At 38.2% G+C, this 18,376-nt stretch overlaps 1 protein-coding gene across 2 annotated transcripts in view; it reads right to left on the bottom strand.

Annotated features, from left to right (window-relative positions):
• Window positions 1-542: 542 nt before the first annotated feature.
• Window positions 543-18,376, bottom strand: part of IRAK2 (interleukin 1 receptor associated kinase 2) — a 35,666-nt gene continuing 17,832 nt past the window's right edge. Inside the window, exons 4-13 of one of the 2 annotated variants that reach the window (XM_067463492.1) lie at window positions 18,029-18,138; window positions 15,271-15,468; window positions 13,565-13,611; window positions 11,523-11,637; window positions 8,893-9,002; window positions 6,719-6,914; window positions 5,602-5,664; window positions 4,533-4,733; window positions 3,086-3,578; window positions 543-1,920 (exon numbers count right to left, since the gene is read on the bottom strand). In XM_067463492.1, coding sequence (XP_067319593.1) covers window positions 1,805-1,920; window positions 3,086-3,578; window positions 4,533-4,733; window positions 5,602-5,664; window positions 6,719-6,914; window positions 8,893-9,002; window positions 11,523-11,637; window positions 13,565-13,611; window positions 15,271-15,468; window positions 18,029-18,138 — 1,649 coding nt within the window. In that variant the 3' untranslated portion in view covers window positions 543-1,804. The remainder of the gene's footprint in view (window positions 1,921-3,085; window positions 3,579-4,532; window positions 4,734-5,601; window positions 5,665-6,718; window positions 6,915-8,892; window positions 9,003-11,522; window positions 11,638-13,564; window positions 13,612-15,270; window positions 15,469-18,028; window positions 18,139-18,376) is intronic. The other variant, XM_067463493.1, reaches the window with a different exon arrangement.

Here is an 18,376-nt window from a genome sequence, read left to right as displayed (position 1 = left end):
AAACACTAAACCTTACCCTTATCCTGAACCATACCATAAGCCTAAGCCTAACCCCTTACCCAAACCCTAAACCTTACCCAAACCCTTACCCTAAACCTTACACAAACCCTAAACCTTACCCTAACCGTAACCCAAGCCCTAAACCTTAACCTAACCCTGAACCATGCCGTAAGCCTAAGCCTAACCACTGAACCATACCGTAAGTCTAAGCCTAACCACTTACGCAAACCCTAACCCTTACCATAACCCAAACCCTAAACCTTTCCCTAACCCTTACCCTAAGCATCCCCTCCTTTCTATCCTTCCTTCGCTCTCCCTGCTTCCCTCTGCTTCCTCTCTTCCCTTATTCACAACCACCTTTGCGGCATCTCTGTAACGCTCGGAGCTTCCTGATCCAGCTATCATACTATCTGCAGCTCCCATCATCCTCCATTCTTAACTCTGCTGGGTGGGAATGCAGTAGAAGTGTATCAGGAAAGACCATTTAGATCAGGGGTCCTCAAACTTTTTAAACAGAGAATAACAGTAGAAGATACAGTGAATGCAAATGTCAATATTTATTAATATTCAGATTTAAGAGTCTTGTAACCATAATATTGTCTATAAAAACTATAAAATACAAAATATGCTACAAAATATTTTCAACATAAATATTTCATTTTGCTTCTTAAAGTTAGGTGTTGTTAGTGAATGAATTGATATATTTTTATCAAACAAGATCGGCTTACTAGAAAAGAAAAGCAAATACAGTATTTATATTGCTTATGCCCCCATTCTTTGAACACATCCATCCATTATAAGTTCATTAATGCTGATTCTCTGGGCTCATATTTACAAGAAACAGACATTCCAAATCCATTTTGACAGAAGTGCCTGAAATCTCTGGCTTCTTTCCCCTCACATTCCTGTCTCTTCATTTGATTTTCCATACCTTAAGTATATTTAATGATTGAAGTGAAACATAATTTTCACAGGATCAGATGAGAGGTGTATGGGTTCAGCCAGCTGTTTCCAAAACCAGACTAGTGCTAATTGCTGAATGAAGTCACTGCATTGGGAGTGAGAAGCGTGTAGCTTGCCAGACATTGCTGAAATGCAACCTTGGCCAACTGAAAGGGTTACTGAGAGTTGCAGTTCCATAACACAGTTCCCAGCCATAAACAGAACTAAATGGAGACTGTGAAGGTCCTTTCTATAAAATAATTATGCAAAAGTATGATTGCATTAGAAAGTGCTGTCTATGGGTGAAAGCCAGTTTCCATCTATCTTTCCAGTTCAGGAATCCTGTAGTGTTTGAAAACTAAGAGTATGTAAGGAACATGTTTCAAAACTGTTGGGAATACAACAACGCTTAGCAACAAAGAGTGAAGAATGCCTCACAGTCTAAGCAACTTGAGAGTGTCCTTCATCTATGTCTATGTATCCTGATACCTCTGAGATTTGAACTGATACGTTTAGGGATATTTCTTCACCTCTTCTTCCCATAACGCCTCCCTTGACCTTCAGCTAACCAGTGCCAATTTTCCATACTGATCTGTTTTCAACCCTTCTAGAATTGATATTTTCTTATCCACCTGCATTTCCCTTTAGTTTCAGGAAAAGGGTTTGCCACTAAAAGATATTTCAGCCACATTTATAAAGTAGTGAAAGGCATACTCTTGGTTCTTCTCACATCAAGAGAATTCTCCCACCTTGTATAATATTATGGTATTTTTCATGCATATGAATCCAGTACTGCCTATTTTGTTTTAATTGTAGCTAACAAAGCTTCATTTTCCATAAAATCCAATTGAAGATGACATCACTAGACTGAAGAGTCAAAGAGTTCGTAACTGTTTATCTTATTTTCTTCATACAATAAAATTTGTTCCACCAGTTTCTTCTTTGCACTGTTGATCCTTATTTCTTTTGCTTCTGCTGCTGAAAACAAAACAAACATCACTGTCATGAACAATAAATGCAGTCAGTTCTAAATGTTCATGGTAATAGAAAATCAAAACTTAGTTTGAATAACTATAGAATTCTGGTTCACCTTACAGGTAAAAGATTTCAACCTATAGAGCTAGGAATGGATAAACAGTTGCTTACATCTCACAGAAAACAGAATAAAAACTAATCTTAAGAGCCAGCGTCTACAAACACTGTAAGAATAATGGCAAAGACAGTCCAAGGCCTCAAGGAACAATGCCTGATATATATTCAGTTCAAATTAGATTATTATTATTAAACCCGCATCTTGTGCTTTAAATTTTGCTTTATGCATTTTAATATGTATTTTATAGAAATACGTTTTCATTTGTGTATTCTACAGAATGTTTACAATGATTATGTGTTTTAACTATATTGTAACTTGCCTCAAGCCACAAGGAGAGACGGGTGAGAAAGAAAATTGTTATTATATTATTATTAAATGGTTCAGATATGGATTCAAAGTTAAAGAACAGAGAAAAAGGAGAAGAAGAATTGTTGCATTGCTCAGTTGTTATATTTTTGGATTATATTTCGGGGGTGACTGCCAATACCTGAAGTACTAAAGCTTGAATGTGTTCAGATCTGCGTAAACAAAAAAACCTGTGAGGAAAACTCAGAGCTCATTCCTAAAGGCAACAGTTGGCAGGCAGGCAAATGCAACAGAGCACCGCATCCATCCTTGCCAAAGGCATTGCCATCATTGATGTGGATTTTCCAGAAAAAGTAAAGCTGGAAAGTTTTCCAATGTTCCAGATAATAATATCTGATTATCTTGGGGTTTGTAGTATGGTGAGGCACCAGCACGCTTTGATTGAGAAGGTTAAAGACATTGTAAAACGATAGTTCCCATGACTCCATAGCTATAAGCTATTTCAGTTCAAGTGACTTCAAACTGTATTAATACTGCAGTGTAGATGCACCCTAAGCTGTTGGCTTCTGCATCCACTTCAAAGTACCCTCTATATTATTTCTCCTGTGGTGAATTGAAGGCTGTACGTTTCTCAGAGGTAAATCTATCACGTCTTATACACAATGACTGTAATATATACTGTACACAAATAATCACTTTACTGTAATTTCCTTATCCAAAGTATATACAGAAACAACTTGTTACCTTGTGAGGAGCAGCCAGCAGCAGTGCTTGAAGGAACAGCTTCTTCCTGCGGCTTCATGCTTTGACCAAAGTTTATGTTTTCTGCTATGCAGTTATTATTGCATTCTAGATCACTTGGCAGAGGCTTAGCCAAGGAAGTGTTTTCCAAATGTTGATGGTCGCTGCTTTGTAGCTGGCAGTCAGCATCCTCCATTGGACCCCCCCAAAAGTTACTTGATTCATCTGACTCGCAAGGGTCATGCAGCATCTGCCAGGAATATGTTTCAGGAACTGTAGCTCTTGTCAAAGGGGGTAACAAATCTTTGCAATTCAGGGGGACTGAATTCACATTACGCCTGTAATTAGAATGGATAGGGAAACCATCCACGAATGGACTTGCTGGCTCATCATTAGTTTCTTCTGGGATATTGATGGAGGGTCCAAAGCATCTGCTTCCCTGTGTTATCTTTTGATGCTGCAATTGACGATGTGCCATTTCCACAATTTCCTTCACCTGTTTTTAACAAGAATGTTCAATATTCATTTGAATTTGATTCACTAAAATAATACAACCTCCTCCCGTCTCAACATCATAAGTTCTTAAGTGAACAAAAAGAGGGGGAAACCTTTCAAACAGATGGAATATAAGCCTTTTTCATTCATTCAGCCACTAGGCAGCAGTTGAAAAACCCACTGAGGCTACATGGGCCTTATTGATTTGGTTGAAACTAGGAATAATTCCAAAGTACACATCTTGTTATTGCAGTAGAGTGCAGTCATTTAAAAATGGAGAGAAATGTTCCCAAAGGGGAGGAAAACAAGGTTCGTGATCTCCTTCGCCTCACCTCGCCTCATACCCCATTGAATCATAGAATCACAGAGCTGAAAGAGACCATCCAGTTTGACCCCCTGCCAAGAAGCAGGAAAATTGCACCCCTGATAGATGGCCATCCATTCTCTGCTCAAAAAACAGAGTTCTACTTCTGAAAAGTTCTCACAGTTAGGAAGTTCTTCCAAATGTTCAAATGGAATCTCCTCCCCTATAGTTTGAAGCCATTGTTCTGCATCCTAGTCTCCGGGGCAGCAGAAAACAAGCCTGCTCCCTCCTCCCTATTACTTCCTCTCACATATTTATACATGGCCATCATGTCTTCTCTCAGCCTTCTTTTCTGCAGGCTATACATGCCCAGTTCTTTAAGCCGTTCCTCATAGGGCTTGATCTCTAGACCCATGATAATTTTAGTCGTCCTCCTCTGGAAACATTCCAGCTTGTCAACATCTTCCTTAAACTGCAGTGCCCAGAACTGGCCACAGTATTTCAGGTGTGGTCTGTCCAAGGCAGAATAGAGGAGTAACATGACTTCCCTGGATCTAGACATTAAGGTTATTGTTTGCCGAGAAGCAGCATACATCTTTTCTTTTATTGAACATTAGAGAAAGTATGTTGGCAAGGAGATGCCATATTTACCTCTGCCAGATCAGCTTGCTTTTTCCTTAGGCAAACACAGGCAGCCATAGCCAAATGTATACCGGCTGTTTCTGGCAAACCAGCTGCTTGCTTGTTTTGATATTTGCGACATATTTCCATTGCAGCAACTTGTTCAAAGGTTCTTTCCTTAGAAGAGGACAGCTTTTTTGCCACATGGATTTCTTCAAGGAGGGCATCTTTCTGTTAAAGAGAAAGGTTGGGAGAGATGCAGATGATCCATCTCTTTGGAGAAACACTGTACTTGCTGGGTGACCCATACTTTAAAATCACATTGTGACACAAAAGCCATCCATTTCCATATTATCTGCTTAGAATGTAGTTAGACTGCACACACAAAAATGATAAGGTCATACTGACTGAAGGGGGTAATGTTGGCTTTCCAGTTCACTAGCATTTTGTAACAATCTTATAATTGTCTGGTCAACAATTTTATAGGGGAGAGAAAGAAGAGATAACATCTCAGGGTGTTGATAAATATTATTCTAGCAATTAGCTCAATGTGTTTCATCCTAGTAATATTCACATTGTCTTTTTCAGGGTCTGTTAAAAGATAAAGAAACAGAAGGGACAATGCAGAAACAACAAACATCAGAATAGGAGGCAAATTACAATGTTAGCATATATATATATATATATATATATATATATATATATATTGCATAAGATGCATGCAAAATGTCTCAACACTTATTAATCAAATATACTTACACAGATACAAAATATTACTCACATTGCAACTTTAATGATGCTTTTGGCACACCTTGAAAAAATAAAAACACTCTAATGCTCTATCTCCTACTTCTCAAACTATGAGTTGCTAATCATAAGCTTTGGGGACACTCTTTTTGGAATTTCTACAGCCAGTTTTGCACAGTAAATATACTAGTATAAGATTATTTTGGTTAACAGATGTTTTTAAAATTGAGGGATTTAACATGCATCTTTATACATAGCTACCTAAAACTGATAATGCAAATTGTAACTCATTTTCTATGATTCCTTTAATTGGCCTTACTCAAAAGACAATTGACAAGATAATATCACTTACCAGAAAAATAGGATACCTTTCTTCATCCATTGCCTTCATGCCAGTGAGTATTTCTGCTAAAACCTGGGGAGAAATACAGTTACTGTATATTTCCACCTCTTTAAAACACATTACGTCACTGGGACAATTAGCAGATGTGCAATTGTGTGAGTGGAGACTCAGCCTTAATTTTGCCATCACTCCTGAAGTTTCTCTGAGGCCTCTTCTACACTGCCATATAAAATCCAGATTATCTGCTTTGATTATTTGGATAATATGGCAATGTAGAACAGGCCTGAGTTGTACAGAAGCGAATCACTGAAGCAATAGGATTCAGTACAGGGACCTCTCTTGTACAACTCAGAACAGCTGCATAAGGAGCAGCGCTGAAACTGACAACAGGACGCAGCCAAGCTTTGAAGCTGCAAGGTTATTCAATGCTAGTCAAGGTGGCCAATTGCATTTTTTCCATATAATCTATTATTATTATTATTATTATTTAAAATTATACATAACCATAATTATCATACAACGTTCACACTCGTCTCAAACAGACAAGAGTTTGTTCTCCTGGGACATTCCATAGATATATCAATTCCACTTGCCTATTTTCTAACAGACCTCACAACCTCTAAGGATGCCTGCCATAGATGTGGGTGAAACGTCAGGAGAGAATGCTTCTGGAACATGGCCATACAGCCCAGAACAGCACAGCAACCCATTACGAGTAGACATTTCTTCTGCAGCAGCAGATCCACTAGCCTCTTTTTAGCTTTTATTTTCATAAATCAAAACACATCATATAGGCCTGAAGTCATCATTCATTCCAAGCAGAATAAATCAATTTGATCCATGGAACTGATGTAAGAGTTGATTTATCATAATCAAATTGACTCAGTGGATCTGCCTATTAGAGATAACTGGATCTAAATCATGAGCTTGCTAATGCAACTGTCTCACTTTGGTATTTTTATAGCTGTTTACTTATCTCTTTTTTGCTGTGAGTTATGGCCCATTCATAAGTCTCCAGACATTACGGTATTTTAAATAATAACAGTGGTGTTAATCCACCCAGTGAGAATGAAAAGTAAAATTCACTAAAAATAATACCGGTCAAGCACAAAGATGAACAACTTACTATTCCACAACCAAATATATCCACTTTTTCTGTTAGCTGCCCATGCCTGACAAAATCTTCTGGGAAATAAGCAAGCGAAACTTGCAAGACTTTAGTTTTCATCATAGCTTGATCAGTCTTTTTCTCTATAGGATGCAGCCGGAGACCAGAATGCCCAAGCCGAGGTACAAAATCTGCATCCAGCAAAACATTGGAACTGTGCGCACAAAAGGGGGGAAATAGAAAGAAAATGTGGTCAGCTTTCACCTGGTGTGCCAGGACACACTCTTGAGTTACAACCTAACTTTAAAAGCAGTACTAACAGCAGACAAACATATGGCCAATAAAACTAGTTTCCTCAAAGCAAATGTGTCTTAAAATTTGATCCCAGGGCCATCAAAGTTGGGCTCTTTAGGAAAAAAAAATAGTAGGGAATTTATACCTGAAATGTATTGTCGAAGGTTTTCATGGCTGGAATCACTGGGTTGTTGTATGTTTTCCGGGCTTTATGGCCATCTTCCGGAAGCATTCTCCCCTGATGTTTCACTTGCATCTATGGCAGGCATCCTGAGAGGTTGTGAGGTCTGTTAGAAACTAGGAAAATTGTGTGTGTATATATGTGTGTGTGTGTGTGGAATGTCCAGGGTGGGAGAAAGAATTCTTGTCTGTTTGAGGTAGGTGTGAATGTAGCAATTGGCCACCTTGATTAGCATCTGGCTACCATACCAGTATTTTATTTTATTTTATTTATTTATCATGTCAAGAGCAACCAGACATTTGTATTGACTCTAAAATCATAATAGTAAATAACAAACAGCACTCAAAAACAGGGAATTCCAGACTAGAAACAATCAGGGCCAGCTAATCACATCCCAACAAATAATTTCCCCAGGAAGTAAGAAGCCAGATCTTGAAAACTGCTAGGCCATTTCGCCTGCATCTATGGCAGTCGTGAATGTTGCAATTGGCCACCTTGATTAGCATGTAATCAAGGTGGCCAATTGCTACCTTCACACCTACCTCAAACAGACAAGAGTTCTTTCTCCTAACCTGGACATTCCACGGACATATATAAACCCCATTTTCCTAATTTCCAACAGACCTCACAACCTCTGAGGATGCCTGCTATAATTGCAGGCACAACGTCAGGAGAGAATGCTTCTAGAACATGACCATACAGCCCAGAAAACACACAATTATACCTGAAATCTTTAGTTGATAAAATACATCACTTATAAGAACCTCTGCAATGCAAATATTAGAATCCTAGCAAATTTGTCACGCTGGAGAGTTATAAAACATAAATTGCGGTGATGTTGCCTGACTGCTGCATTGTATATATACTGACAATGCCAAATGTCTTTCTGTTTTTTAAGACAAACGCATTATGTAAGAACATTTTAAATGACTATTCTGAAGTAACATGAATTTACTGAGATATCGCTAAAGAAATTCTGTTTCCTATAAGCACTCCTCGCTTGTCATCTCCCTCTTCTCCTGGGAATGAGCTAAAACTGAATGGAAGGGGTATTTGTCAGGTGAATCAGTAGGTTGGGAAGGACTTTCACCACCATCACCACTGCTTTGTCTGTGGATTCTCTGCTACACAATGTTTACTCAACCACACAAATATCAGTGTTATGAAATCAGATTTTGGGACATAGGCTGGATCTACACTGTCATATAATCCAGCATCTGATTCCAGATTATCTTATTTGAACTGGATTATATGAATCTACACTGCCACATAATTTAGTTCAAAGCAGGCAATCCGGGATCACATACTGGATTACATGGCAGTATAGAAGGGGCCACATCTAAAGTAGTGTTGTTTGGCAGTACTTTAATTGCCATGGTTCAATGGTCCAGTGTTATGACATCCTAGGAGCTGCAGTTTGGCCACACTCTTCAGCCATGGAAACTCACTGAGTGATTTTTGAGTGAGTTGTACTCTCTCAACCCCAGAAAATCCCACGCATAGGTTTTCCTTAGGGTCACCATAAGGTGGAAATGACTTGAAGGCACACCACAACAAAAACAACAAGATTGATAGTGAACTGAAAAGAAATTGTTGTCTCAGGTTATTTTGATGGAGCACAAAGAATTAACTCCAGCATTTGAATTGTTTTCCCCCCAAAATAAAGGTTATAATGGCATAAAGAACAAGAAGTCGATATCTTAAGTAAGTTTTGCACCTTTTCACATTCCCATGAAGAATTCCAAGCCTATGTAAATGTTGAACGGCTTGAATAAGTCCTAAAGATATGTTGATGCGTTGCTCCCATGTTAATGATTCAGAACCTCCCTGCAATAAAAGAAAAAGAGAAATTCTTTGAAAACATAAAAATTGTATGAAAATGTTAATAACACAAGTCTCCATTAGATGGAATTTCCTATCGAATGAACTGTGGCGTTGGTTCAAATCAAGAACCAAATAATTCACAGGAAACAAATAACATCTCTCCTTTAAAAAGTGCACCGGCTCTTTGGCTTAGAAATGGAGATAAGTCCCCCCTCCCACGGCCCTGAGTCGGACACGCCTAGACTTAAAGTCAGGGAAAACCTTTACGTTTACCTTTTATTTTTGTTATAAAAGTAATAAAAATTAGAAGTAATTACAAAAATAAATTATTGTTATTTCTGGAAGGTTATATTTCTTTATTCAGAATAGATGTATCCATTAGGCATGATATGTGTTTCACACCCAGGCTTTAGGAAGTTACAGTACATTGTATATTCAAAGGCTTGATTATTGAGATTTTTGGGATTAAAAACACAAAAACATTTCCCCCAGCAATCAGCAGGTTTAAATACCCTATGACAAACTTTAAAAAAAACCCAAAAATACACAAGTAAAAGTTGTCCTAAATTAGTCTTAATGGGTGGGGGATAGGAATCCTTTTTATGCTGCAACAGCAATCTCTTTGAAAACTGGCACAACAAAATTAATATTTCTTTGAATTCAGGCTCATACTCTCTAAACAAAATTAGAAGTGAAAAAGCCAAACATTCTTCTTGACTGGCCCATCTTGAGGCAGAAAACGCTTGCATATGCATGACATCTGGAGACTTTTCACAACCTGCTACAGAAAAACATTTGAATGTGTTTTTTTTTCCAGTCCTGTTCTACTTACATGCCAAAACCCGGAAAGATGTACATATAAGGAAAGAAGGATAAACAAGATGCCTCTCCAGCCTGGTTTCCAAAAGACTATGAATTCTGCTTGAAGGTTTGGAAACAGGAGTTTGTCCATTTATCATAATATTATTCATTCAACAACCTACTCCATCTCAAAGATTATTGGTTTTTTAAAAGCCAAAAAGGGGAACTTTGCACACTAAGGTATGAGAGTTCTTGCTGGGAGGAAGGAAGAATGTAGTTTTACTTCCTCTTGCTAGGGTCTTTAATCTCTAAGACTTCAACTTCTAAGACTCTCAGCCATCGCAGCAGAGTTGTTTCTGGAAGGGGCACATAACTAGCACTCAAACCACTACACTGAGGGCCAAACCCATTCTCACTGAGGGTCACACCAGCCTTATGTTTGCCTTCAAAGGGCCGGTATTAAATTAACTATGTTGCCTTGGTATGGGAAGTGCTACGGACGACATACAATGACGCAGAGGGTTAGATTTGGCCCATGGACTTTTTGTTTGATATGTGTGCCTTACACCAAGCTGGCTCTGCTGTTGAAACAACTGATTGTGCTGATTAAGGTTAGCACAGTTTCTGTTTTAGAAGTCTCCAGGTTCACCATTTTAGTTTACTTAGAATGCTTTCTCTTTGTTCAGGTCAACACACATATGTGGAATGGGTTAAAACTTTGTGCTGCTGAACTGCTAACCTGGAAGTTGGCAGTTCAAATCCACGGGATGGGGCGAGCTCCCACTGTTAGCCCAAAGCTGCTGCCAATGTAGCAGTTCAAAATTATGCAAATGTGAGTAGATCAATAGGCGAGAAAAGGTAAAAAGACCCTTGATGCAGTCATGCCGGCAACGCGATCGGGAGGTGTCTCTAGACTCAGGCTCCTCGGCTTGGAAATGGAGAAGGAGCACCGCCTCTACAGCCAGAAATGAAAGGAGAAGCTTTTGCCTTTGTCTGCGTATTTGTGTCTCATGGTATGTCATTGTAAAAAGGCACTGAATCTTTGCCTGTGTCTGTTTATATACTGTAATCCTATCTGAGTTCATTCAGGGAGAACGGTGGAATATAAATAAAATGTTATAATTATAATTATTTGTTTCCAAAAAAATGATATTATTATTACTAGCTGTCTCCTGCCATGTGTTGCTGTGGCTCAGTCTGTGTATATGTGTTTTGCATGTGTATATATTTGTATATGTGTATATATGTGGTTATGCGCTTGCATTGTAATGTATTTTTGTGGCTTTTTAAGTCTCTTCCGCTATGTTTTCCAGTGTTTTTATAAGTGATGGTCACTCGTTGGCTTGATAGGTGTTTTGTGTCCAATTTTGTGTCAATTCACGCAGTGGTTTTTGAGTTAGGTAAATCCCACAAACAAACATTACATTTTTATTTATATAGATTATTATTCTTATTATTTGTTTCCAAAGGATACCAAATCCCCTAAAAACCTAAAATGAGTTATAGGTGGCAGCACATTATGTACAGATTAAAACTATCAAAACTTCAGCACAGCACCTGGGAAATTGCATTTAATAGCAAAAGAATGCATATCCTCAGCAAGTGTTTTGTTTATTCCTGTAAAATTTGTTCAGATGGATTTGGTACCTTTTTTAAACAAGCTCCACATATGCACTAAGTACGCAGACATAGTATATAATAGTATGCAACCATATTGCTCACCTGACACTGTAGTCTATCCATCAGTGATCCATTTGGCATGTAAGGATATATCAGGCACGAAAAAGCACTTTCTACAGAGAATCCTAACAGCTGTAGGATATTAGGGTGCTGACACCTATAACAGATATTTGAAAAGATATTATTTAGTAAATTGAATTTCTTGTCATTTAAAATAAAACTAAATGATCAGTCTCAGGCTAAGGCATTTGAACATTTAATACTGAGGTAGAACAGCCTGCTAGTTGTATATAGAGTTCATAGCAGTGACTCATTAGACTGTACTCACATCCAGTCATATGGTCATTTTCGTTTTGTCTGCTGTGAAGGGAAGGACACACCCTTTGCTTGCGAAATTGTCTCTTACTAGGTGAACAGTGATACCCTAGTGTATTTATTGCCTTTTAGATTAAGGCCAACGTCATAACAAAGAGGAAGGAAATGATAAATATTGTACAACATTGATCGTAAACATTTTACAACAGAAAAGCTGGGTCAATGTATATTTTTGCAATAAATCACAATTTGAAATGTGAAGCTTATGAGTTTCATTAGTGGAGTGAAAGAAACAAGAAACAACGGGATTGACTGGATATAAAATTAAGGTTCCACACAAATTTCCCATGCTGGATAAACTATAATCATAAGTCCAAAACAAATCATGATTTAACTTTCACAATCCAAAAAATAGCAATATATTTATTGGACTGTTAGCAACAGAAAAAGTAATTTTCCTTGAAATCTAGGCTTGATTCCATTGAGATCCAGGGAAATGATTTTTTCTGTTGCTGAATGAAGCTGAAATTTTACTGCTTGGATTTTATGATTGTCCTCCAGTTTTTCTTTTTCTTTTTTCTTGAGAAACTGCAAGTCGCTTTGGGTGTGAGAGAATTGGCTGTCTGCAGGGATGTTGCCCAGGGGACGCCTGGATGTTCTTTACCATCCTGTGGGAGGCTTCTCTCATGTCTTCACATGGGAAGTTGGAGCTGACAGACAGGAGCTCACCCCATCTCATGGATTCAAACTGCCGACCTTCGGATCAGCAGTTCAGCCAGCACAAGGGTTTAACCCATTATGCCACTGCGGCTCCTATTGTCTTCCAGTGCTCAGATGGCTAATGACCTCTGTCTGCACCTCCAGACCACTTCCACTGACAACAACACAACATCTTAACAAAATGTAGGGGTCTTATTCTAACATTGTCATTTTCTTTCTTCTCCAGTGTTTTTTAACACTTTTATTTGATGAAGAAGTCAGTGGAGCTTCAAAAACATGCATAATGTACCATGTGCATTTTGTTTGGCCCAGTAAAGGTATCTATGTTCTGTGGATTTTCAGTGTTGTATTTTGCTGTAGGGCAAACACACCTGGCCCTTGACAAATCATTATTTATGGCTCTGCCTTGTTTGGAGAGAAAAAACCCACATTTCTGGTACACAAATAACAACAGACAAACAGCCAGTTTGAAGTGCTCATTCTCTGCAAGAAGAGCCAAGTAGGAATTACATAACAGTCTGACTCAGCTTTCTTTTTGAATATACAGTAAGAGTTTTCAAGATAAGCATAACTTCTAGATTGGTGCAATGTAATTTTGCACTTGGGTTACATATATTTTGAATGCTAAAATATTCTCCATCCACTTACTAGGTAGCGTTATGCTTTCTACCTGCACAAGACGCAGCGGGAATGTCAAAGTCCACTGACTAATGGAACTTCTGCTAAGATGGCAATTTAAAATGCTAAGGAGCCCTTCCACATTGCACAATTATTACACTATAAACCCCCTCCAATTGCGATTGTTGCAACCTATGTAATATTCGGATTTGTGACTTGATGTGACCTCAGAATTATGATCCAGAATTCTAATTACTCCCTTTCCTCAACCACAAACTGTAGGATTTCATAGATAGAATGATATAAGTTTAAGTGGAATCATAGTACAATAACTGAGTGGCACAAAAGAGTTACAGGAGAGTTATAGAAATGAAATTAAAACTATCAACATGGATCCCTCTCCCATTGTCAAATTTTACACAGTTACTCACCGAAAGCAGATCTGAACTTCTGTGCGAAAAAATCTTTCTGTCTGATCCTGGCACAATATATAATAAAATAATATATTTATTTCCTGTCCCAAGAGTGTAATCAATACATCCATACCTTTTTCTAATATTCTACTGGGTATTTTCATTAAGCAAAAAATTAAGAGTCTATCATTTATTTTAAAATTGTGCTGAAAAGGATAAACAAGAAACGATGGGATATTAATTAGTACATTAATTTACAAGGCTTTCTATTGATTACAAACTAACTTGCAAGAAATCTCCACCTCTTCATGTACTGTGCCTTGCACATTTATTTCTATACGTTTTCTGAAAAATGTGCTCTTCTGAGACTTTTTCTTTCTTTTTTGCCTGAGAGTGTTTTTAATTCTCTCTTTTTTAGATTTTAATTATCTCTCTGTTTTAGATTTCCTTACTGGTTTGGGGTAGCGATGTTCTAACGATGTAGTTAACATCCAATTACGTGCTTCTTTCAATTGAAATGTCAGCTGCAGTAAATCTTGCCAACTAAAGGTTGACAGTTTGAAGCCCAGGTCGGGGTGAGCTCCTGGCCTTTAGCCCAGCTTCTGCCTACCTAGCAGTTTTGAAAACAGTAATGTGAGTAGATAAATAGGTACTGCTTTAAGTGGGGAGGTATTTAAGCACCCATAAGGAAATGCCAGAAAAATGCTGGCAATTTGATGCCGCAGATGGGGAAGCCTCTATATACCTCTATCTATGTACAGTTGTCTGTCTTCTCAGTGCACAATGGCACTGAATGTTTGCCGTATATGTGTTCTGTGATTTGCTCTGAATATAAATACTGTAAACAAATAAATAAATAAACCACAAAGGGGAGGTGCACCACATGCCCCCTGAAAAGGTGCTCCAAAGGGCTAGAAAATTAGGGAGTATGGAGAAATGCAAATGTGAAATCAAGTAAACTAGACCACGGTATGAGCTTCATTATGCCTAGTGCATACAGAGAGTCATCCCATCAACCTAATTCTTCAATTTGGAAAATCTTCCTAAAAATGGTCTACTAAATACATAATATCAATGATCAACAGACGGAATTCAGTGACACTCTTGTTTCTAAACAGCATCTCCCAATTTTTCTAATTTAATAGTTTCATTAAAATGAGTGAAAGTATATCTCATAATTGATGAACTGTTTGGAATGGACAACCAAACAGTTCTGTTCTGCATGACCTGTAATGTATGAAAATTCTCTGCCTTAATTATTTAAAATCATAGAATCATAGAATTGGAAGAGACTTCATGGGCCATCCAGTCCAACCCCCTGCCAAGAAGCAGGAAGATTGCATTCAAAGCACCCCGATAGTTTAAAAGCCTCCATAGAAGGAGCCTCCACCACACTCCGGGGCAGAGAGTTCCACTGCTGAACAGCCCTCACAGTTCTTCCTCTTCAGGTGGAATCTCCTGTAGTTTGAAGCCATTCATCTGCTTCCTAGTCTCCAGGGCAGCAGCCAACAAGCTTGCTCCCTCCTCTCTATGACTTCCCCTCACATATTTATACATGACCATAATGTCTCCTCTCATCCTTCTCTTCTGCAGGCTAAATTGTATCATTTTTTAGTTTTTTAAAAGAATTTTACAGAATATGGAAATTATAATTTATAATTTATGCAATATATTTTCTAATTTATACAATATGGAAATAAGAAATAATTAGAAAGTATACTTGCCTCTTTTAGCTTTTTCACCACATATAGTGCATTGTCCCTCCAACCTTTGTAGGTGACAGCAAAAATGCCTTCGCTAATTTGGTTTTCCTTACTGAAGCCATTGGTAGCAATTTCCACTTCACTTGGGCTCCACAGCAAGCTTTCGCTCTTAGGAAGATGAGGAGTGATTTCCTCCTGAGGAACAGAAACACTGCAGAACTACAGATTAAAAAGAAAAGACATTTCAGGGTTCCACATGCCCAGTGTGGAATACATCTCACCACATTAAAACAGTGGACGTGGCTCTCTTTTAGTTATACAACTAAAAAAACCAATTTGCCTGGAATTTTGGAAAGTTTTACTGAGACAAAACTAAGCTGAATGGGACAGTAACCTAACCTAGGCTAATACATTCACCTTGGAGGATAGAGAATTGTGTACAATTGTTGCTGGTGCACATATTTATTTATCAACTAGCATGCCAGTTATTTGATAAATAAAGAGACTGTTAATTGCTCTCAAGTTGACCAATTTATAGTGTCCCTATGAATGAGAGATCTCCATGTCACTCTGGCATCAGTAGCCCTGTCCAGGTCTTGCAGGCTCAAGACTCTTCCTTGATTGAATCTATTCATCTAGAATTATTTTGGAACCCTGACTAGTGATTGTGCCTGTGTAACTTGGGACTTTGTATTATCTCAGCCATGTGCTGCATTTCTGTTCGGTTAGTCAGACCTTGGAAAGACTCGGTACTTTGCCTAAGTAAAATAGGGTTTGGCATACCTTGGGTTTGTTTGGTTATTGGATGAGAGTCCTGGAACATGACACTCAAGGATATAGCTTAGCACTTCAGGATCTTGGCTAGTGCTTTCATAAGAGCTCTTTCAAATCTTCTGGTATGGAAATGCCAGTGCTGCCCAATGTTATTTGGAAGGAAAAAAACTAGAAAAAACTAGGGGAACTAGACTAAGGGTGCATCTACACTGTAGAATTAATGTAGTTTGATGCCACTTTAACTGCCATAGCTGAATGCTATAGAATCATGGGGTCTATAGGAGGGGTCCTCAAACTTTTTAAACAGAGGGCCAAGTCACAGTCTCTCAAACTGTTGGAGGGCCAGATTATAATTTGAAAAAAAACATGAATGAATTCCTATGCACACTGCACATTTCTTATTTATAGTGCAAAAAACACATAAAAACAATACAATAAATAAAATGAATAATTTTAACAAATATAAACTTATTAGTATTTCAATGGGAAGTGTGGGCCTGCTTTCGGCTGATGAGACAGAATGGTTGTTGTTGTGTGCTTTCAAGTTATTTCAAACTTAGGTTGACCCTGAGCAAGGGCCGGGCAAATGACTTTGGAGGGCCGTATCCGGACCCCGGGCCTTAGTTTGAGGACCCCTGGTCTATAGTTTGGTGAGGCACTAATACTCTCTCATAGAGAAGGTTTGCAAAGACCTTCACTATCTCCAGTCAACAGTGCCTTTAAGAGAAGTCAATAGTTAGAAGAGCAATAATTTTAAATGAGGTCATGAGCTTTGATCTCAGTGGCATCTCCTAAAGTGCTAGTAATGTGATGCAATAAATCAGAAAAACATGTTGATCAGAGATGTGGGTGAGGCATGGAAAAATAAATATGGTTAGCAGCTTAATGACAGCTACCTTTTGTGCTCAGCTCTTCATTTTGCCCCTTGGAGGAAATGACCTGCATCCCTCCTTGCCAGTAAACCCTGTCAGATTATTTTTTGTGGTTTACTGAAGAAAGAGTTGTGAAAAGGTGCTTAAGAACCTTACAGGAAACAATGCAAATTTCCACATTCCACATCATTTATGGTCCTCTGCATTAAACTGCCGGGTCTTTTACTTTACTCTGTTTTAACTGCTGCCCTGGGAGTGGGGGCAGGAGGGGGGCATTCTTTATCAAATGCAACTTTTCATAATGTTATGGAAATGTAAAGTATTTCACAGAGCCAATATTGATGGATCTACACCAGAAGACTGGGGCTTTCCCTCTTGCAAAGCTGTCTCCACAATTAATCAAAATAGTCAAAGGCAACACACTGTTAGTTACTGCAACTGTAATTATTTTATGCCAGGGAGAGACAGAGGTGCTTTAGGACCTTTTTGCTGAAATAATTAAATCAATTGTTCACCACTGATACAAAGCACAATGATTTGAAAAAGGAGGCCCATTTGCTTCTCCACCTCAGGCTGACAAAGCCCAGCAATCACCATTCTTGTATTGAAAGATGGATGAACCTGGGATTATCAAACATGCTTTATCATGTTCCTTGTTAAGATCACTTCTTATACAGTCAACTGACTGATAACGTTCTAAATGATATTGATTTGCTAAATGATATTGGTAAATCTGTGGTATGGGGTATAGCTAGCTGCATAATGTGATGGATTATATGACTCTGGTTCTTTTTTTACATTGACTCAGAAAGAAAATAGTTCAAAGCATTCAGTTTTATCCAAGGAAGCATGATACAAGAGTAGATTCATGAGTCCGGCTTTCCCATAATATACATTAGAATCTGAGAATACAAGATGTTTGCAAAACATACATGCCAACTAGAGTAGACCCATTGAATCAATGCAACTTACAAAAGTGTTGATTTACAAAGCACCTATTGATTACATTAAACTATTCTTCTTAGGGATGACAATTGGACTTAGATCACAATGCAATCATAATTTTATATTACAAAGGAATACAGAGATGCTATGAATACCGGTAGGTCCTTTTCCTGCCATAATCACTTTACCTTTCTATTTGATAAATCTGGTGGAATCGAATGCAATGAACGAGGAAGGTCCATGGAAGCTGGTGGTGGAGATAAAGGATGAATGTTTCCGTCTGCTTTTAAAACAGGATCTGCAAGTGACAACATGGAATTCATTTAAAGGGCAAGCTCTATCTTCAAGCCTGAAGGGCTCACAGCAAATACTGTTTTATTCTGAAAATATGTGCCCCATGGAAAACAGATGTTCAGAGAACACAGAAGTTGCTAAGCTGGATCCAAGACAGGGCTACTATAAGTTTAATGCTTAATGGATCTTCAAGTGAGACAAGGACCATTTTATCTCTTAATAAGGTTTTAGTTGTTTTAAAT

This window comes from Anolis sagrei, chromosome 2, assembly GCF_037176765.1.
Source record: "Anolis sagrei isolate rAnoSag1 chromosome 2, rAnoSag1.mat, whole genome shotgun sequence".
Classification (NCBI taxonomy): Eukaryota; Metazoa; Chordata; class Lepidosauria; order Squamata; family Dactyloidae; genus Anolis; species Anolis sagrei.
This window is presented reverse-complemented; position numbering and strand designations above follow the sequence as displayed.